Source organism: Balaenoptera borealis, assembly GCF_965194805.1.
Source record: "Balaenoptera borealis genome assembly, chromosome: 1".
Lineage (NCBI taxonomy): Eukaryota > Metazoa > Chordata > Mammalia > Artiodactyla > Balaenopteridae > Balaenoptera > Balaenoptera borealis.
In genome coordinates this window covers 33,882,452-33,903,640 of record NC_138860.1, presented here as the reverse complement: position 1 = coordinate 33,903,640, position 21,189 = coordinate 33,882,452, and the positions used below count along the sequence as shown (strand labels likewise).

The following is a 21,189-nucleotide window of genomic DNA, read 5'->3' as shown; positions in this document are numbered from 1 at the left end:
CAGAGCTGGATCCCCACTTGGCCTTGACTTGCTCATCTACTTAACATCTGTCATCTTTCCTTCTGGTGGGGGAATAGGGAAGAGAGTGTGAATCGTAGCTGAGTTGAGGGGATGAGAGAAAGCGCGCTGGAAGTAAATGTGCTCACGAACTCCAAAGAGTAGTGAAGATGCTCGCCTAGTGAGGGAGGCAGCGGTACTATGGAGACCGCCCCGTGAGGGCTCTGGGGGTGCCCCTTCTTCTCTCTTGGTGGCGCCGAGAAGAGAGGGGAACAGCTGTGACTGAAGCTAGTTGCCGGGATCATGAGTAGAGCAGGAGGTGTAGTCCCTCCTTGCAGCCTGAATTGAGGGAGTTGTCAGGCTGAGGAGAGGAAAGGGGGTTTGGAAACAGTCATTTGCCAAACCAGCTCCACAGAGAGCACATGAGTTCCTCTCCTGGGTTCTGGCATCTAGCAGCGTCGCACCCCGCCCCAGAGCTGCGCCTGCCTGAGAACTCCACTAGAGGGGGCTCCAGGCCCATCTGCACACGTGCTGGCTTCCAGGAACCTCTCGGGCAGGCGAGCGTCTAGAAGCCTCGATATTGGCAGATCCCCTATGACAGCGGGTGGGGGGCTCTGCCTCTCCAGAGGTACCATGGTCTCTTCAAAGGCCATTTCTTGAGCACCCACAACATGAGGTGACAGACGCTGTACCCAAAACAAGGGATATAAAGCTAATAAGCTCACACAGTCTAGAAGGAGGGACATCCACAGGAATATTGTAATTGTAATTGTAATTCACCATGAGCTGTGTATGTTTAGATGGCAGAAGTGCAGTGGCTGTGCAGGGGAGGAGGGTTGATCCTACAAGGGAAAACTTCAAAGAACGGGTGATGTGATTAGGAATCCTTGAAGCTGACAACAGGTTATCCTGTCTAGTGCTTTCCCCAGAAGGCTGAGGTCCGGTGGCCTGACCCTGGCCTGATTGGACCTCCTGAGCACCCGTACCCCCAACCCAGGAGAGGAGCAGTGCTTCCAGACCCTGCAGCCTCTGCTGCCTTACCCCAGGCTCCCAGTGCAGCTTCATAAGCAGCCCTGCATCCCTCCCCAGGCCCCACTTCCCTGGCCAGCAGGCCGGCACTGAAGCAGAGAGGAGAGGGGGCAGGCAGAATGTAGAGAAAGGCTGACAGTGCTTTGTCTCTACCTCTCTGCTCTTGTAAACCAGGAGTGAGCTACACAATAAGCTCCCCTCCTAGTGCACCCTTCCAATCTCCTGGGGACTTGGGCAATTTATTAGGGCTGGGGGACTTTGAGTAAGTGGTTAATATATGCCTATTACCAAAGGCCAGGCCAGGGATGATGCACTTTCTTGATTACTTAATTCTGTAAGGAGATACATAAAGAGAGCCTCTTCTCCCTCCCCATCTCCCCCCCACTACAGAACATCAGATAAACAAAGCCCCGTTGCCCAGCCCCAGTAACCACCTCAGGGAAGGATCTTCAGCTCCAGGGGACAAGAGAACAAAGACTTTCTTCTCAACCTAGGGGTTTGCAGCAAATTCAGGAATTCCTTTTAGGGCTCTCAGGCCCCAGTTGAGTTTCTTACTTCATACAATACAGCGGGGCAGCAGGACAGCAGGACAGTGGCTCCGGGCTCCAGTCCATCACATGCCCCAGCCTTCTGAGGCTGAGCTGGTGTGGGGAGTGTTCAGCCAAATGCGCTCCCCCCGACCCGCACCCCCGACCCCAGCACTATTCAACGCCTGCCCCTGGGGATGAAGGAACCATCCTTTTGACAGGCGTTGATGTCCTCCTAAACCACCTGTACCTTATGCCCTCAATTCCTGGCATCACTGAGGGTTACCCAGACTCCTTCACCCCAGCCCATCTAGGAAAGGACACACCCTTTGAGAAAGACCTGGGAACATAGCACTCGAGGTGGACTGTTTCTGCTGCCACCTCTTAGATGTCCTTGAGTAGAGGCAGAAGCGAGTATATTAGAAAGGTTTCCAAGACCCAGGAAAGTTTTCCATAGGAACATGCCAGACCCCAGTGGAGTTGAACATGATCCCCGAACACCAGGTGGCATCCTCAGGGCTGTGACCAGCACTTGGCCACACCGTCTGGGTCAGATTTGAGCCAGAACCTTCTCTGTCCTGTGATTGCTTGTCTTGTCATTTCACCTGTGCTGTTTTCTCTTCCCTCTCGTTCTTTGGCCCTCTTCCTCTCTGGCTATCTTGGGCGCTGTGTTCTGAAGCTGCTCCAACCGCAGGTACCGTACCAGCAGCAGGGGTAATGGGCATGGCATGGGGCAATGCAGGTGGAGTCCAGCCCAGCCAGAGCGGAGAAGGAGGGAGAGGCTTGGGGTGAAAGCATGCTCCGGACTCACCCTTTCAGTGGTTGGGGAGCCAGACTCTCCAGGAGGATGTATGTGGAGGATGGGACCAGAGGAGATCAAACGCATTCTCCTCCCTTCGCTAGAGAAGGAGGCTGGCTTAGAAGGGGCCCCACATGCATAGGCTGCAGACCTGTTCTCTGGAGCTGCAGCTTTCTCTGAAGCTGAGTGATTACTTCCCCTGAGCCACCTGGGGCCTTGCCCAGGCTTGACATCTCAGAGCACAGAGAAAGGGTCCACAGCCCTTGGGTGGCCAGCTGCGCCCCAGAAGGAGTGGGGGCAGCTGGCTCCTGTCTCCTGGTCAGGCTGCCAAACCCTGAAAGGGTGGCCTGTGGGTGAGCACGCCGTGCACGCTGGCCTTGCATGCTGCATGGGGCCTGGCACCAGCTCTGCCATCCACCATGGCTTGTAGTCAGTGAGAACGAGTCTGCATGTCCCAGAATGGGGCCAGGTGCCCCAGGACCTGGAGTCTCAGTGGGCGCCATGCGCTGATGGCCCACTCACCCCTCAGAAACCCAGCTTCTCAGAGTCTTGGTTGTTAAGAGCAGTGTCCACTCTTGGGGTCTGGGAGGTGGACGCACAGTGAGGAGTTGGGCAGGCAGGTCTGCAGCAGGAGGTGACCTGCTAGCCAAGGTCCTTGTCTCAAGTCCTCATGTTGTGGGTTTGAGGAACATCACCACCGAAGGCCGGTCCTCAAGCTGGAGGAACTAGGCAGGGGCCGCAGGGTGCCTTCCGCTGCCCTCCTTCGAGGCAGAACCAAGGCTCTAGGGCAAGGGTTTGCCAGAGCCTTCTCAGGCTCTAGGCAGCAGGGAGAGCCGCGAGCCAGGTGAGGAACTGGAGGGTTGGCTTAGGAAGAGGACGCCACCCTACCCGGTTTGGTTCCCCTCCACCTTCGCTCATTTACCGCCCCCCGCCCCGCCATTTTAGGTTGATTCTGTTTCTGTTGCGCACCCTGCTTCCTTTGTTTGCGTTTGCTCCACCGGTCAGATCTGGGTGGTGCGCTGCCATCATCCTTCCCACCCCCAGTCCTCTCCATCCCCCCGCCCCCAAATAACCCAGGCCGGCAGGGGCCAGTGCCTCCCCACCTCTGCTGGGATGTGAGGCAGAGAGGTGTCCTGGGCCTGGAGACCGGGAGAAAGACATCCTTGCAGTCTGGGAGTGGCCCTAACTTCCTGATTCAAGTTTGCATAAGGGTTTCCCCGGGACTATCATAGCAGGTGCTCAGGGCAGCCGAAGCGACTTAGTGGAGATGGAAGGGGAGATGCAGGGAGGGTACCACATGAATCACCTAGAAGCTCTTTGGTCAAGCAGCTTGCAGTCCACCTTCCCCATTCTGGCACCCAGGACCCAAAGCAGGTGGATCTGGTCGCGGGGAGTATGCTTTGCTCTGTGGGCATCCGTGCCAGTCTGTGCTGCCCCTCTCGTGTGTGGCAGGTATGAGGGGGATGGATGTAATTCCAAACACCCCACTTCCTACTTCTCATTTAGGAAAGATCCCAGCTCACCCTGGTGTGCAGAGGGTGCCAGGGCCTCTGTCCATCTGTCAGATGTGTTTCCTAGGCTCCAGCTTCCATGTGACATGGTGGTAGAGGCACAACGCGCATCTTGGTAAATGAGCTGTGCTGGTAACATCAGCTGTTCCCAGCCTTAAATGCATAAGAACCTCCTGCACAATCTGCAGGTGCAAAGTGATGGCGCCCAGGTTCTATACTGCTGACGTGGGCCTGGAGTCCAGCCCACTGCTCCCTTCCCTCTCATCTTCTCCAAATGTGGGCATTTCCCCCCCCAGACTGATCTGTTCCTATCTCACCCGGTAAAGATAATCCCTCTCATGCACCCATATCTGCAGTCTCTTAGGGTTGCTGCCCATCTGTCCTGGCCATCTGTGATTTGGCCAGGGTAGTCCATGCACCAAGTGGACATTTTTGGACTGAGCCCTCCACCTTGGAATGTCTGGAAACTGCTGTCCTTGTCTTTGACTTGGCTCAGATCTGCCAGTGTTTGGTGGGCAGCTCCATGGCAGGTTCTGGGCAACGAAAAGTGAATAAGAGACATGTTGTCTTAATTTTCTCCATCTCCTGCGTGGTGTCGCCCAAAACTCTGGTGGAGAACCCTTGGCCATAGCTGGGGTGCCTTCCCGTGTGCATTAGGTAACCCATTAGGTTGACACTGCCTTCAGGTAGGGGTCCTGTGCTTCCAGCTCCAGGCCCGCTGTGACTCCCCATTACTCTCGGTTGCCAGGCTGGTGGTCTCCACTGGGCAGCGACCAGGGTGGTTCTCCAGCCCATAGTTCCTGCTGTGGCTGAAGATGACACCCTAGCCCAGCAACGAGTCTGTCTAGCCTGTGGGCCACTCTGACTATAAGCCCCGCTTCTGGGCCTTATTCCCCATTTATCTGCTACCCCCACCCCGCCCCAGGGGTTGAAATCATCTGAATCCCCTTAGACCTGAGCGCTGGACCGTTTCCCGTGGAAAACCTGCCCTCCCCTCCCACCTATAACAACTCACTAACAATTCACTCACCTGACTCTTCTGTCCCTTCCCTCAGAGCCTTGCCTTCTTGCCTCTGCCCTCCCAGTCTCTCTGGCCCTGTCAAACCCTGGGACAATAGACACAGCTAATGAGTAGGCCAGAGAGGATGCTGATTTACCAGCTGTGACCTCAGCCAGCCAAGGTGCCTTCTCCACTGTGCCTCCAGTGCTGGGGACCCTCTGGGAGGACGCCTGGGAAGTGCCTCCTTTCCTCCCACTCCCTTCTGGTCCCCTCTCACTAATACCTGATTGTTGCTGCTGAGCTGAAGGAAAAGCATCTAGGTAGCCATCATCAAAGAAAACCCTTCCTCCTGTCACACTTGGCAGAGGGAGGGGAGGAGAGTGTGGAAGCATCCTCAGTCATTGCTCATTCTTGTCTCTGCCCAGCAGGACCCAGGAAGAAACTCGCTCTAGCCTGGCCTCTCTCAGCATCTCCGTTTCTAGGGCTGCTCGCTGGAGCGCCCAGAGAAGCGTGTGGGCCTGGCTGTAGGCCCTGTGTGAGCATGAGCTTACGTACCTGCCTGTATGAGGACCAGGGCCCACGTGAGAGTACGAATAGCTTCCGGGGGCTGGGAAATGCAGCACCACTGCGCGCATAGGAAGGGAAGCCCGCGTCTCTGCACTGCACAGAGTGGGATGATTCAACTTTAAAGGGATTTTCAGTTTTTTGATGACGCCTTTTAAATAGTCATAGCAAAGGGGAACCTTGTGAACATTGCACTTGCCAGAAATTATTAGAAAATACACTATTGATAAGGAGCCAAAGCAGAGCAGTCCTATCCAGATGGACAAAATAGCTTCTCAGGGTTCCTTCCAGCAGCTCAGAACAGCAGGAAAAGCCCATGTGTGTTCCGTGGCCACGGGAGCTGCCAGGCATCAGGCCTGAGAGGGAGCTCACCTTTGCCTTGTGGATCTCTCAGGCCCGTGTGTGTGTGTGTGTGTGTGTGTGTGTGTGTGTGTGTCTTGGTGGGTGGGATAGGCGAATTTCCTCAGGCTGAGCTCTTATAGCACTGAGCTTGCATTCCAGGCCTGGGGCCACCTTGGACTGAAATACATCCTTGAATACTGACTGTGAGAGGGAGAGTTTTTCCCACCGCACGTTCCCCCCCGCCCTTCCTGATGTCTGCGAGTTGACTGGGGTTTGGGGAATATAGCGCTGTCTGCCTTGACCTTGTCCAGGAATCTCTGGAATGCATGGGGCATAGTCAGCTGTCCAGTGTGACTTCTGTGGTCAGCACCCTCAGGCCCAATCACGCCTCTGATCTTACAAATAGGGAAGTGACTGGGATCCCGGGAACAGTCCCTCCTTCTCTATGGGGACTTGTAATATTGGAGTCCCGGGGGAATGAAAGGGCTTTTGTTGGTCAGGCTCTTGTTGAGAAGACTTAGGATCTCTTGATTCTTTCTTGAGAAAGGCTTTCTGGCAATTTTCTCTCTGGTTCCCTCCCTGCCCTGGCTCCCTTCTGGAAAGTGGGGATAGTACTTTCCTGATCTTCTGCAGATTTGAGATAAGGTAGGATATCACTCTTCCTTGAAAGTTAGAGTTACCTACTTATGTCTTAACATCACTGCCTTCTGCCCATCAGCAGTGACACTAGAAAGTAGACTGTGGTCAGATCACAGGAGATAGAGGGCAAGGAGGAGAGGCAGCTCTGTCTCTCTCTGATTTGCCCATCATTCTCATACCCTCAGCTTTAGCAATACTGGAACTAAAGAGTAATAGGCCAGCCCTTTGTTTGTGTCCACAACCCTTCTGTAGAAGGAAAGACGGTCTATGGAAATGTTGTCACGGTAGACTTAGCCCCTTAGGGCTGACCAACAATGAAGGGTAGCTTTGGATGGGAGATGAGGAAGTAAGAGGTAGTGCAGATTTGAACTTCTCTGAAGATTTATGCAAAAGAGCAGCCCAGCCTGTGCCTCACTCGTGTCCTAGGATTTCTACATCTACTGTGCGCTGGGAAGATGGTGCTACTGAGCGCAGGCCACACTGTGAGTCCATCAGTGCCCTTCTCCCACATTCTAATCAAAGGGAAAGGGCTTCGGGTGCCCAGACCCCAGATGTCCTAGAGAGAAAGGCAGTTACTACAAGTCAGGATGGATTGAGGTAGTCTGCAGGAAGGACCGTCGCTGGGCAGAGAAGAAGGGAGGAGAGGCCAGGGAATGAAAAAGAGCTGAGAACCTGGGGAGGTGGTGGCAGTGGAGGCAGGAAAGATGAACCAAGGTGCAAGTCTTGCCCACAGAGTGGGGATTGTTCTCCCTCTGTCACTGGGTTTGGGTGGTGGTAGAACTCAAGCAGGCAGGAGAGGGGGTAATTTTGGAGTGAATGGTTGGGAATGGCAGGCTTCCCGGTGCTCCTGCAGGACAGGGCCCCACAACCTGCCCACCTCCAAGGCCGGGGCTCCAGGCCTGGACCCAAGTGGTGCTGCTTGGCCTGTGCTGGGTGGTGCTTGACCTGGGACTCCATGTCATCCCTGGGGTCTGAGTGGTTTGGTATGCGTCCTGTCTTCATCACCGCCCTTGGCTGTGTGCATGCTGGTGCTTTGAGCCACACAGACCATGAGAAGAAAATGAAACACACAGGCTTCATTCTCTTCCCTTGCCATGGTCCTGTTCTCTTTCATGGCGACCTGTCTGACCCAGTCCATCCTGCTCGGGGAGGCTTCTGGTCACTAAGCTCCATCTCTTCTGCGGGCTGCCTGCCTTGCACGTGGGGCCGTGTGTCCAGGCTGGGGACGGCCACACCGACCAGACTTGGCTGTTTTACATTTCCCCCTTAGCTCCTCCCACGTCGCCCCCGACCACGGTGGGTGTGACGGGCACGGTGGGCAGTACTGATGCCACTGCCACTGCTGCCACCACCGAAGCCACAACAGTCCCCACCATCCCAACTGTCGCACCCTCCACCATCGCCACCACCACCGTCGCCACAACTACTGCAACCACTGCCGCCGCCACCACCACCACGGAGAGTCCTCCCACCACCACCAGGACTAAGATTCAAGAATCCGGTACTGCCCATCATCCGTGCTCCCGTCCCTCCACCCACAGGCTTCCCCAGATAGGAGGGGGGTCTGAGATGGTGCTGGTCAACACCTCCCTTTGTTTCCGCTTTGAAAGCACAGGAGGCTGCATTCTCAATCTGGTGGCCTAGAGGCACAGAGCACCTGCCCCTGTGGTGGCCTCCACTGCTCAGAGCCCCTGTCCTAACCTCGGATCCCCGTTCTTTAACAGAGGGCCCCCAGGCCCCAGACTGTAGGGCTGCCTCCAACCACATGCTGAGGGATCAGCTTAGGGCTGAGCACTCCAGAAGGGGGAGAGTGGGGAAGGAAAGGGCCTGACACTGGCCAACCAGCCTGAGAAGGCTTCCTGTGTCTGCCATGATGCCCCAGCCTTGCAGCAGAGGGCGAGGAGTGGGGAGTGGCCAGCCATGCCAGGCGGCTCTGTCCCCAGAACCCTGCGCCTCCCTTGCACCTCTCCCCGAAAGGCGCACTTACAGACTTTTCTAGTCAGAGCTTCCAGGCAATGGTATTACCCAGGAGTCCTGTAATGCCAGAGAGTACTCTGTGGCTCTCCCCACGCCCCCAGATATACACACGGAGGGAAAACCGCAGCCTTTCTAGGGGCCTGTGGTAAGAATCGATCCCAGGGCTGGCCTGCTGAGCCCAGAGAATGTGCTGTTCCTGCATCACGCAGCCAGGCCAGGAAGCGCTGTTCTTCCAGCATGAGGAGACCCCTTCGGGAATCCAGCAGTACTTCTAAGAACTGACATCAAACACTCTTATTACCATGGAGGGGAGGGCCTCTAGCTTGTGGAGCCCACAGGCCAGCTGTAAAGTCAGCACGATGTAGCCGGCAGGGCTGGCAGGAAGCACCCAGAACCCTCCTCCAGCAGCTGTAGAATTGTAGGCCCCCTCTGTTTCCTGGGCAAGTCCCTTCGCCTTCCGAGGCCTCACTGTCACCCATCCCACCCCTCTTCTCTCAGCACTTGAATGAGGATAGAGGCTTAATGTATGTGTGAGTATCTTCTTTAATCCAATTACATGGAGTTGTGTGAGCCATAAGGAGAGACACGTGATACGTAGCTGACATTATGCTCCTCAGACCTTGAAAACACTGATTTGCTTTAAAGCTGCAATAACGAGAATTTAAACAGCATGCTCTGTAGGGAAAAGTTGGCTGAGAGAAACCTGCTAGGCTATGAGAAGCTGCCACTGGCAGTTTGGTGTTGGGTGTTCTTTGGGTCCACAGTGAGGCTTCTTTTGCATTCAGATGGGCCTCCGTGCCCCACTTTAATGCTCCGAGTTCACAGAAGAGATGTACCAAGAATGAAGACAGGGAGTGGGTCTTGCTTCTTCTGGAAGGATTGGCCTTGCTGCCACAGAGGACTAGCCTATGGACTCCCACATCCCAACTGCTAACTGAGCCTGAGATGCTGCGGGGGCCTGGCCACACTCTGACCTTATCCTTACAGCTCGGGGGCTCCCCTCAACATCCTCATCTCCCTCAACGCAGCAGAGTGGCTCTGTTGTCCAGGATTTTCAAAATGAAAGTTCATCTTTATCATGTCTTACAACTTAGGACAAAATGTTTCCTAAGTTTACTTTTTTGGGTGGTGAAATGGGACTTTTTCTCTGTCCTTAACTTGTCTTTTTCAGATTTCAAGGGATACTCCTTAAGTCTCACATCCCAGGAGCTGACAGGATAATCCATGCTTCCCATCACTTCTTCCTCTTGTTTTTATAGTAATTGATAGCTTTCCTTCTTGGCGCCTTTCTTTGAGCTTTTCTCTTCTTTAGTGATCGTCATCTTGGTCTCTCTAGATGGCAGTGCCTTCTTCCAGCTCCCACCTCTAAATCATTTTGGTTTCCCATTGCTTGACCTTATCTAATAGTGCCCCAATCTCCATTACCTTTAAGACAGTCAGATTTGGGCCAGGGTTGTATTGGTGGTCAGACTGTCTAAACCCAAATCCTTTGGCTATTTCCAGGGCCCAGGGCTGAGGAGGAAAAATCTCAAGTCCCCAAATCATAACTGATCATAATTCATTCCCACTAGAAAGAGCCATGAGATTCTAAGGAGCTGGGATTTGGGCTGAGTTAAAGCAGCCAATACAGTGGAAACCTTTGGCAGATCAGTAAAGAAGGCTGCCTTCTGCCTTCCCCACAGAGAATGCCTGGTGCCATCAATGGAATCTCTTTCTAAAATGAATCATATTCACCTGGGGCAACTGACAACTGACAAGGTTGTAGTAGAGAAGGTGTTTCTTTGAAGGGGAGACCAGGAGATCTTTTATCACTTCCCCAGCCCTGCAGACTCAGTCACATGTCAAATAGATAATGAATAAATGCATCACAAATGTACTCTATTCATTTATTTTTGACAAGTGAGTCGGTGAGAGTGCCCCCTTGCATGCTAATAAAATATAGAGGAGCCACACTTGTAAAGTCTTTGAAATATAAGGCTTCATGCTACTATTCCACTATTAAATCTTTGCTGGGAAATGGGGTAATCAGACCGCTGGGATGCCTGAAAAATGATTACGTTTGAAGATTAGTGCCATTCTCCTGCCCACAGGCTGTGGTTTCAGACAGGGTGATGGCTTTGATAAAGTAGCTCCCAGCTCATAGGAACTAGATAATTAATGTCTTCTGTGTTACATAGAGATCAGGCCTCAAAGATACAGTGCTGAGAAGACAACAGAGCAGGATTCTTCTGGTATCTGGACCACTGAACGTTGGGTGTCAAGAAGGAGTTATCTTCTCTGGTCCCCTCTAGCACATGAAAGGGAGAGGAAGGATTCGTACTGTCTCTGCTTGGGGACCTGGGGTTTTAGGCCCCAAGTCCCCTTAGAGAATCTGAGGCCATTGTTCAGTAATTCAGCATCTTGTTGACCAAGAATGACCCCAGGGGCTCCTCAGACCAGTCACCCGTGTAGGTTGCCATTCTCCACCTCCAGTTTCAGGATGCCATTAAGGCTTTCCCCTGTTTGGTCCTGTCCTTTCTGCAAATCTCATCATGACTCTCGAGTGGCTTTTCAAGATACCTTCTCTCCTTCCTGTAGAATGTCTATAGTTGAGGGGAAAGAGGCTGGCACACCTCTCCCGCCCCATCTGCATCCTAGCTAATGGGGCTTTTCACCGGCCCCTTTCACTGCACTGTTCAAATCCACGACAAGGGACCTAAACAGGGAATAAACCCAGGTTAGAGCCTCCAATGGCTTGGATCAAACCCACTCTTTCATTCCTACTCCCACCTACGTGGACACATAGGTTCCGGCTCTCCCTCACATCACGGGTCCTCCTGACTGTACTTGCTCGTACATAGCCTGGCTACCAAGGCTGCAGCTTGGAGCTCCGTCGGGCCCTGTACACAGCCACTTCCTACTCTCCCCTTTCCTAGCTGCCCGTGTGTGTGTGTGCGTGTGTGTGTGTGTGCGTCTCCGGTGCTACCTCCCTCCTCACCACTAACTCCTCTTCTAACCCCCCCACCAGCCCCCGATGAGCAGTCCATCTGGAACGTCACAGTGCTCCCCAACAGTAAATGGGCCAACATCACCTGGAAGCACAATTTCGGGCCCGGAACTGACTTTGTGGTTGAGTACATCGACAGTAAGCATTCTTTGCGGGTGGCGGAGATGCCATTAAAGAGATCCCATGCGCTCCCTCAGGCTCAGGGAGGCCTTCCAGCCGCTTCATTGTGGCTTAACGAAGTCACCATGTGCTCAGGCAGCAGCGCGGTAGGAAGAGCAGACTCGAGGAGGAGGAAGGGGTTTCTGCGGCCGTTAGTGAAGGTCCAGGGGTGCCTTGCGGTGGGGGCGGCCTGGGTGAGGGGCCCTTCGTCCATTTCCTGCCCAGGATGAGGGTTCTGGTGGCCCCCAGATGAGCCAGATCTCACCTTTGCTTGGATCTCCTTAATTCAGGATCCAGATTCTCAGCAGTCTCCCCTAGACAGGCTGGGCCAGTCCAGACTTGGGGTTCAGCTGTGCTTTGCTCACAGAGGGTCACTAGCTGCTCACAGGTCAGAGACACCGTCCAGGGTCCCTCGTCTCAGCTGGTGGCTCGAGCTGAGCTGTTCATTCTTTACTGGATCTTGGGAGCAAGCGTCCAGATTTGTGAGGCTGTACAGTGTGGTCAGGCTGTCTGCCTTCTCTGAGTGAAGGCCCCTGTTCCTGAGGGCTCAGACCCACCGTGCTGGCCTATTTGGCTTGTGCTGGAAATCCACCCGAAGCTCTTTGAGGGAGAACAAAGCCAACTCTTAGTTGTCTGCGGTTGGAGAGAGATTCACATCCACAGAATCCAGAATTCCTAGTTTGGTCCGTACTTTTTCAGACACCCAGGCACTCGCTTCTCCTGATGTGTGAATTCACCACGCAGCGAGAAATGAGAGGGGAAACCAGGAGTGAGAGCTGAGAAGCAGAGGCCGTCTGGCCTCCGGTTACCGTGAGGGATGCTGACTGGCTCTCTGACCCTCTCCAGGATAACGGAGCGCTGGCTGACACCCTGAGAGCTTAAGGAAGCAGGTCATGATGTGCTAAGTGCTTAAGACTGGGGTGAGGACAGAAAACTTTAGGAGAGGGAACAGTGTCCTAGGCTGCAGGGCCATTGTGTAGGAGAGTCAGCATGTGAGAAAGCTGGTGGAGCTGCCCGGTGACCTCCAGGTCTGCAAGAGAGCCTGGCCCCTTCCCCCACCCTCCATGCTTCTACCTTTGACAGGTGCCCAGGAGCCTAAGCACTGCCTCTCCAGCTCCTCGTGCCCAGCCTTAGGCTGACTGAGGTTTCTGTTCCCCAGGCAACCATACGAAAAAAACTGTCCCTGTTAAGGCCCAGGCCCAGCCCATACAGCTGACAGACCTCTATCCCGGGATGACATACACGTTGCGAGTTTATTCCCGGGACAACGAGGGCATCAGCAGTACCGTCATCACCTTTATGACCAGTACAGGTGAGAGGGGATCTGGCCTGGCCGTCCCCTACAAGCATGGGGCATGTTGTTCTCATTGTCGGCTTCCTGCTTGTCTCTTCTCCTCGGAAAGAAGACTCATCCTCCCATTCCTCACCTTGCATGACATGGCTCGGCTCTTCTTATATGTCAGTCTGCAGCTCCCAGGAAGATAAAACGAGCCAAAAGTGCATGCCAGTAGATAGGAAACCATGCTTCTGACCCTGTGGGGATGAGTGGAATGTCAGAGGTGAACGGAGGTGTTGTAGAATGAGGGCAGGGGAGACCACCTGGCCTCCACCGTGCTTGAACCACAAGGTCTTGGTGTATATGCAGACGTGGTCCCTGTATGTGGGTCAGGGGGCAGTGTGTCTCGGAGGCACAGGGGCTTCCTTCTCGCACGTGGGGTTAGGGGATAGGCCACCCAAGGGTCTTGACCCAAAAATCCTCCCAGGAACCAAACCAAGGATCAGCATGTATGTCACTGCCTTGCCACTGTCATCTGTTGTTTAAAAATTCGAAAGTGTGTTACACAAGTTGTTTTGGTTTAATTTTGCCCCAAGTTTGTCGTGGCTTAAAAGTAGTTGACCTTTGGTCGTACTGGGGAGGGGAAGAAGCTTTCTAATCCTAAAAGAGCTCTGGATCTATCAGGGCTGTGGATAGAGAAGCTTCTTCACTTATACCAACTGGGGCTCAGTAAAGGATACAAGGTTCAGAAATCTCTCTGTTGGTCAGGGTGGCTGGCAGTCTGGAGACCGTGAGGACACTTGCTTGTTTGTCTGTGTGTCTCTTTAAAATCAGCCAGGCAAGCTAGCCAAGTGGCCAGTTTGCTAAGCCCTGGGGTAAGGATGAGTGTGGGGAAAGAGACTGAGAGAGGAAAGCACCAGTCCCTGCCTCAAGGCACGTCCTAATCAGATGCAGGTTACTAGACACAGGATAAAGGAAAAAACACACAATGGTTTATATGAACTTCTGAATGTGGACTTAAGTATGTTTTACTCTCCCTGTGCCTGGCTTGACGAGGCTGATCTCGGTAGCTTGCATCTTGAGAGTCACTGCCCATGTGTATAAGGGCCTCACTCCACCCCTTCTAGCCTGGTGCCTCCTGGTCTGGGCGTCCCGGCCTCCTCTGTGTGTCTCTGCCTGTCCTGTGCATGCCCATGCCATCAAGACTCGGGGAGTCTGAGAGTCCGGCTGCCCGCTTGAGGCTCACCAGGCCAACTCAGGCAGGATGTCCGTGAGCAGCCAGGTCATCCTGGGAGCCAGGCCAGGGGACTGGACAGTTGACCAAGCAGAGCAGGTGGCCGGACTCTGTCTGACCCAGTCGGGGTCCCAAGCTGTTTCTCACCAGTGCGTGCGTTCGATTTTGCTCATTACAAACTTGAGTCCAGCACAGAGGCAGAAAGCGAAGATGAGATTTGAGGATAGCGTTCCATCCTAGAGATTGCAGCAAAAGCCAGCTCAGCCTGCTTTCAGACTTTGGCTTCTCCCAGAGCTGAGCCCTGGGACTGTGGGTGAGGGTTGGGGAGAAAGAGCCAGAGCAAAAAGGACCAGCCCCTGCCCCGGGGTATGTCCCAATCTGCTTTGAGATATGAAACATGCAATACAGAAAAATAATACTAATGATTGATAATACACTTCTGAGTATTGACTCAGATGTTCATTTCTCTTTTCCTGTGGTTGCTGTGGAGAAACTGATCCCATAACTTGCTTTCAGAGTGACTGAGGCCTTCAGCACTTGCATGTCTTCCCAGTTCCTCCCAGTGCAAGCTGGAGAGGGCAGGTATGACCCTCGCCCTGAGTACACACTGCTCACTTACCTCACTGGCTGGCTGGAAACGACTATGTGCAAACCACATAGAGAAGGAAAAGATTTCCACTTTCTGAAGTTCATGTGTGTCTGTGAGTGTGTGTTCAGATCCTTTGAAAACACACAAAGGAGTGGCTGGACTCCAGAGTCAAGTTCACACAATCTCCCAGGTCCCTGCGTCTCATCAAAGTAAGTTTATGATCATCTCTGGGCCCAACCACTAGTCATTTAGGCAACCACAGGCCATCACTGTAGTCTATAGACTCAAACATGCTACAGTGGTTCAGGCAGGAAATGGAAGAAAACCATAAGGAATGCTAACAAGCTCCCTGACTCTCACCAGAAAGATCCCACACGGGAAGTTAATCACCTTCTTGAAGCTTTTGAAGCCAAAGAGACCCGAGGGACCACAAACACATAACCCTGGACTCCAAGAGGCCTGCCAGCTCTTACGTCCTGGGGCGCGTGGGATGGGGGGCTGACGGGGGCCAGCGAGATAGACAGCAAACTGCCTTAGACCTCAGGGACTCCGGGAGGAGGGACATTAGGGGACCTACTTGTATTTGGCCTCTTTCTGCTGTGTTTGGGAGAAACCCAGGATGGAGCGAGGTGAAGTTGGAAAGGTGTAAAGTGACGCTTAAGTGAGAGCAGCCAAGCTAAACTGCATTTGAAGAAAGCCCATCCCTGTCATACTTGTTCATCTGCCCTATTTCTGAAATATAATTTTTTTGCTGACTTTGAGTGACTGGCCTCTCTCCAATGGCCAAACCAATTTCCTCCTGATTAGAGTTAGGAGTTATGGGAACTGTCTGCCTTGCAGGTGAATTGCCCATTTCTGAGCAGGATTGTAGGGTGTGGTGTGGAAGGCACACAAAATATGGCCTCTAGGCCAGAGTAAGAGTTATTAGGACCTGTGTGTACCCAGTGAACAGGTGCTGTTCTGCTTCCGTTAGCTGCAGCAAAGGTGGTGAGTGTAAATATACCCTGGTCTTGGAATGTTGCTATTACTGTGTCCATTAGGAATCTGGAAACATGTTGAACGGATCGATTAAGAGTGGTGTTAGCAGACAAATGTAACTGCCCTGAAGCCTTGCAAAAACGCCTTACTCCTCTCAGAGTCTGTGTGTGGGGTCACATTGTGAGTGAGATCATGTCCTAAATTTCTTTTGATTCTTGAGAAACTAAGTCATTTTGATGGGGTCTGGTTGAGCCCACCTTACCCCAGATCCCACTGGGTTTTTGGTTTCTTTGTTTGTTTTTGTGTATCATTGACACTGATTAGTTTTAGGCGTACAACATAATGATTTGATCTGTGTATATACTGCAAAATGATTATCACTATAGGTTTAGTTAACATCTATCACCAAACATAGTTATAAAATTTACTTGGTTTTGAACAGCCTTCTGTGTCCAAACTTCACAGAAATTTCTTTGATCTTTTCAGTGAGGACTGAAGGTAACATTTGAACTTTACATGGTGCTGTCAGGAATAGAAAGCTACATTTAATTTCTAAATTGCCCATATGGCCACTTTCCCTGGAATTGTGACTTTCTCTCCCAAGAGAAAGGAGTCTCGTGGGAGACAGCTATCAGCGAGATGGTGGAGCAAACAGGTCACTGCAGACATTCAGACCAACTTCTCTGCAAAAGGTGGTGACCACCATCGAAACACAAGTTGTAGTGACTCCTTCATCCCAGTGCCCAGGTGGCACGTGGTCAAACCAATATCCATGTGACCCTCCAGCTGGTATCAGGAGAAAATGAAAGAGATACCCCAGGTTAACCATAGTATATTAGGATTAAATTGGTCATTAATCAGTAAGTAGTCAGTGACTGCTTGTTAGGTGACCAGCATCATGCTAAGTACGAGGGGGCCCAAGGAATCCCCTTTTCTCAAGCCTTAATAGTATCATTGGACATCAGAGCCCAGGAAACAGAGCAATTAAATGTTACATTGTGCAGAGTAAATAGGGGTGAAGTGGGAGTTCATTGATTGGTGTGAGCTGGAGGAATGGGAGATTCAGGAAGGAGTGGGTAGAATGTGGAAAGGTGGAGTGCAAGAAGGGTGGCAATCCAGGCTCTCTGGGGCAGGATGGGAAGGGTGCAGGGAGGGGAAGACCAGAGCACCTGGCATGACGGAAGTGTTCTGGGAACATGATAACGTGATGTGTCATTGTATCCTTGGGATCTGGTGGACACCGGGGTGAGGGGACTCCTTTAGAATGGGGCAGTGACATGAATATGAGAGACATTTTGGAAGGAGTAAAACGATAGCCCTTAGAGATGAGTCGTGAAGCCACTGGCAGAAGCAGGGGGGCAAGAAGGGGGCAGAGGGACCATCCAAGGAAATGTCAGGAGCAAGCCCTCAGTGTGGAACCGGCTGGAAGGACAATGAGAGATGAAAAAAGGATCACCAGTTGGAAAGGCAGGACTGGAGGGCAGGTGAGAGTAAGAGTCAAGGGTGTCGAGGTAAGTCTGGGAAAGATGCCCTCAGTGATGGTGGATGAGCACTGAGTACAGAGGGGCTCGAGGTTAGCGTCTTGGGGGCGGAGAAAGGAGTTGGCAGGAACTGGAGATGATGGAAGATTAAAGAGTTTACCTATAAGAGGACAGTGCATGCACTAGAGCCAAAAAGTCTGCCAGGTTCCTCAAGGGTTTTTTGTTTTAAGATACAAGGAGCTTCAATGTGTTTAACAGCAGAAGGGAGGAGACAGCACAGAGGAAGAAATTGAAAATGCTAGAGTTTTCAGAGATCCTTGCAGGATTGAGCCACCAAGGAGGCGAGGCATTGGGTCCCTTCAGAGGGGAGAGAGGAGAGCCCTACTGGACGCAGAAGGAAGGGACAGTCATGGAGGCTGTGAGGTTTCAGTGGTCTCCAGAGTGGAGCAGGTGAGCTCGACACCGAGACACTGACTCAGAAAGAGGGTCACGTGGGGGCAGCGAGAGGGGGAGGGGGAGCAGTTGGGAGGGGCAGTGAGAAAGGAGTGGAAGGGTGGCCAGGCTGCAACGAAGGTCCAGTTGAAGTATGACTTAATGAATCTGTGAGGGCCCTGGGTCTTCATCTTCCTCCAGCAAAGCTCAGGGCAAGCGCAGAAAGATGCAGTAATTGCCAAGGGGACCCACAGCTGGCGACTGAGTCACGTGCTGGAATGGGTGATGCAGAAGGGAGGGCAGCGTGGAGTTTGAGGGAAGCAGAGACCCCATCAGGCCAAGAGGATGAGTGGACTGAGCGAAGGGAAGGAAGTCAGGAAGCAGATGTGAATCAAGTGCCTCTATGTTCCAGGCTGTGTCCCAGCACTGGGGGGACGACAGTAGCCCTGACAGTCCCTCCTTCAAGGAGCGAGCTTTCTGGGTGGAGAGATGAGAGTGGAGTAGTGAAGAGCACAGACTCGAGCTGTGACGGCCAGGAGTCACAGCTCAGCTCTACAACTTACCAGCTCTGGGCCCCTAAGCAAATCACTAACCTCAGTGCCTCAGTTTCCCCACCTGTGAAATAGGGGTAATAGTAAAAATCCACCTTATGGGGTTGTTGTGAGGATTAAATTAGATAATCATGGGAAAGCACTTGGAGTCATGCCAGCCCATAGGAAGTGCTTATAGGTGTAAACTGTTAGTAGTAGTAAGGTAGCAAATGGTTATAAGTGCTATGAAGAGGATAAATTGGAGCCCTCAGATAGTGGCTGGGTGGGGGAGAGGGCTTTCGCCTTAGCTGGGAAGTTCCAGGGAGGCCTTTCTGAAGAGATGACCTTTGCTGAGGCAGCCATCTGAAAAAAAGAGCAGCAGATGCAAAGGCCCTGAGGCAGGAGTGGGAGTGGCCAGTGCGGCTGGAGTGTCCAGGGTGGTGGGAGATGGGGCTGATGGAGCCCAGCAGATCAGGATAAGGAATGGACGGTTTTTCCTAACAGTCATGAGAAGCATTGGAGGCTGAAGTGAGGAAGTGATCTGATCCTGCATGGGGTTTAGGAAGACCTCTCTGACCCTGTGCAGGCAATGGCCTTTGGAAGCAGGAGTGGAGGCAGGGATGGGACTTGCCCCACAGCGTACCTGGATCAGGGTAGTCACAGCCATGTTCCCATGGGACTCAGCTGCTTTCCAGCCCGGGCTGCCTGGGCAGCCAGAGCACAGAGAGCGTGGAAGGTCTTGTTCATCAGTCTTCATTGTTCATGGAGACCCATCTTGGTGCAATGCCCTTGGCTAGATGCTGAGAACGCTATAAAGACAGTTTCTCTGTCCAAGAAGAGCAAAGGGTAGACTGCACCCAGATACGTGCCCCGCAAGATGGTGTGTGCTGCAGACCCTAGAGTACAGCACGGGCCCGGGGTCCATCCTCTGTGCCTGTGCTTCTCCCCGAGGAGGCCCCGAGCTTCAGCTCCGGCTGCGTGGCTCTCAGCACTCCTGCTGTTGTCTGGCTCTCCCAGAGGCCACTCCGCTCGCTCTGCTGGCCCCGGGGTTACCCAGGGTCTGTTCTGCCCCCGTGATCCTTCCTGTGCTCCGCGTCGTGGTTTCCATGGAAGGCTGCTTCTTTTGTTCTCCAGTCCATAGAAAGGAGGAGGGCAGGTGACTCCTACCCACCCCAGCCCTTCTGATCTCTAACCTTAGCCGTTGGTCCTCCAGGACACCATCAGATCTGCTTCTGGTCTCCAGGCCCGCCCATCTGCCCCTCGCGTCATGAAGGTGTCTGCCCACTTTGAGACAGGTCTCCACATGTCCAGGCAGGGACAGCGAGGGGCCCACTGTCACAGGGGCCTCCACGTATGGAAGTGGTCTGGAAGCGGCAGCATGGGGTGTGCTGAAGGCACAGCCCTGGCCCTAACCTCGCCACCGGCCCATCTGGGCTACCCACACTGGGACTGTCTTTGCTGTCAGGGAGCCCACAGTGCAGCTGGGGAGACACGAGGAAGCACAGGGCATCCTGGAACTGTACCCCACCTGCGACCCACTGCCGGGAAGCCTGATTGGCTTCGGGGCCATACTGGTGGGACAGGCCGCTGCTCTGTGCCTGTGCAGGCCTGCGAAGGCGTTCTTCCAGGGGTTTCGCCATGTGACCGCTGACCTTGTTCCCTGACGGGTAGCGTGCCGGCTCACCCCTGGCTCATTCGTGGGAAATCATAGTGAATCCCTGGCCTTCCCTCATTCCCCACCAGGCTGTGCCCAGCCATCGCGTTTGCAAGAGTGCCGTGCCTCATCCTCAGGAAACTTCCCCTCCTAAAGGGCCTGTTCAGCCTTCTGCTGCTTATTCTGCTCCCTGGACCCCTTTCCTGTGCCTCTTTTCTGACCTTTTGACCTTGACTTTTGAATTATTTTCTCTTTGTCCCTGTAGTAGGGTAGGGTAGTTTGGGCCGGAGAGCTGCTGGGTGGTACCGTTGGGCTGCAGGAGGAACCTGGACAGGAAATAACTGAAGTTCCTCCCTCCCCGCCCCCTCCTCCCCTCCTCCCACGTGAATCATTCACCACGTGTGTGCTTCTGGCCCTCCCCCGCCAGCCTACACCAACAACCAGGCGGACATCGCCACCCAGGGCTGGTTCATTGGGCTCATGTGCGCAGTCGCCCTCCTCGTGCTGATCCTGCTCATCGTCTGTTTCATCAAGAGGAGTCGAGGCGGCAAGTACCCAGGTAAGATGTGTCAGGGGGGTGGGCTTGGGGGACAGGGCCCGCAGGCTTTCCTGCGAGTCACCAGGTCCCCTGCCAGGTCCAGGCGGCTCCGTCCTCTCAGTGAGCACGGTCCTTGCCAAGCTCGGACGTAGGGTCCTCTTGCCTGTTCCGTGCATCTTAGAGTTGCCAGAAAGCACTTGAGTTAATTAAGTTCGCCTGAGGTGGGGGGATGGAGCAGTCCAGGCGGCCAGAGAGGAGATGGAAAGAACCCTGGCTCCCGTTAAGAATGACCTTCCCTCCCCTTGACTCACCACCCATCTGCTCAGTAATTGGCTTTTTTCAGCCTGAATCTCATTAGGATCCTATGTCCCAGTGAAGTGGGAAGGAGAGATGCATTTTCTGTAACCGTAAGAGAGAGACCGGAGTGAAGAGAGGTCTGGATGGAAGAAGCACATGCATGAGAGAGGCCGCAGAGCTGGGCTCTCAGCATGGCTGGGTTGAAATCACAGATACACCAACAGAGGGTCAGATGCTCCTACATGAGGAGCAGGCAGAGGCTGAGGGGTGGGTTGCACTGAGAGGGACCCCCAGTCCTTAAAGGGCTTTGAGCTTTTCTTGAGTCCCAGAGTAGTATTTCTCTTCTGTGGCCTGAAGATCCTCCAGCCCAGACAAACCAAGGTCAAGGACAAGGACCTCTGGCTTTTTTGTTTCTGGAAATATTGACTGTTTTTCAAACAGGGATGAGAAAGCCATCTGTCTGTGATGGAGTGGGTAGGGTGACAGGAGACAGGATAATGGATGACCCTGAGAGTGAAAATCCGGCTGGATTGCACAATGAAATTGCTCCCTGCCCCCAGAGCCATCGCCAGACACACCCCATGCTCCCCAAGTGCCGGCTTCTCCGCATCTCTGTGAACACATCCTCCTCCACGATCCCCTAAAACTCA

General features: G+C 53.4%; 1 protein-coding gene across 18 annotated transcripts in view; it reads left to right on the top strand.

The window, feature by feature from the left end:
• Positions 1-21,189, top strand: part of LOC309630696 (neurofascin) — a 292,900-nt gene that overhangs the window by 261,137 nt on the left and 10,574 nt on the right. For 7 of the 18 annotated variants that reach the window (XM_082396241.1, XM_082396232.1, XM_082396242.1 and 4 more), the window contains 5 exons: positions 2,233-2,247; positions 7,679-7,909; positions 11,393-11,509; positions 12,690-12,842; positions 20,132-20,263. In XM_082396241.1, the coding sequence (XP_082252367.1) occupies positions 2,233-2,247; positions 7,679-7,909; positions 11,393-11,509; positions 12,690-12,842; positions 20,132-20,263 (648 nt within the window). Of the gene's footprint in view, positions 1-2,232; positions 2,248-7,678; positions 7,910-11,392; positions 11,510-12,689; positions 12,843-20,131; positions 20,264-21,189 lie in introns of those variants that run through there. The other 11 variants (XM_082396235.1, XM_082396236.1, XM_082396234.1 and 8 more) reach the window with 7 other exon arrangements.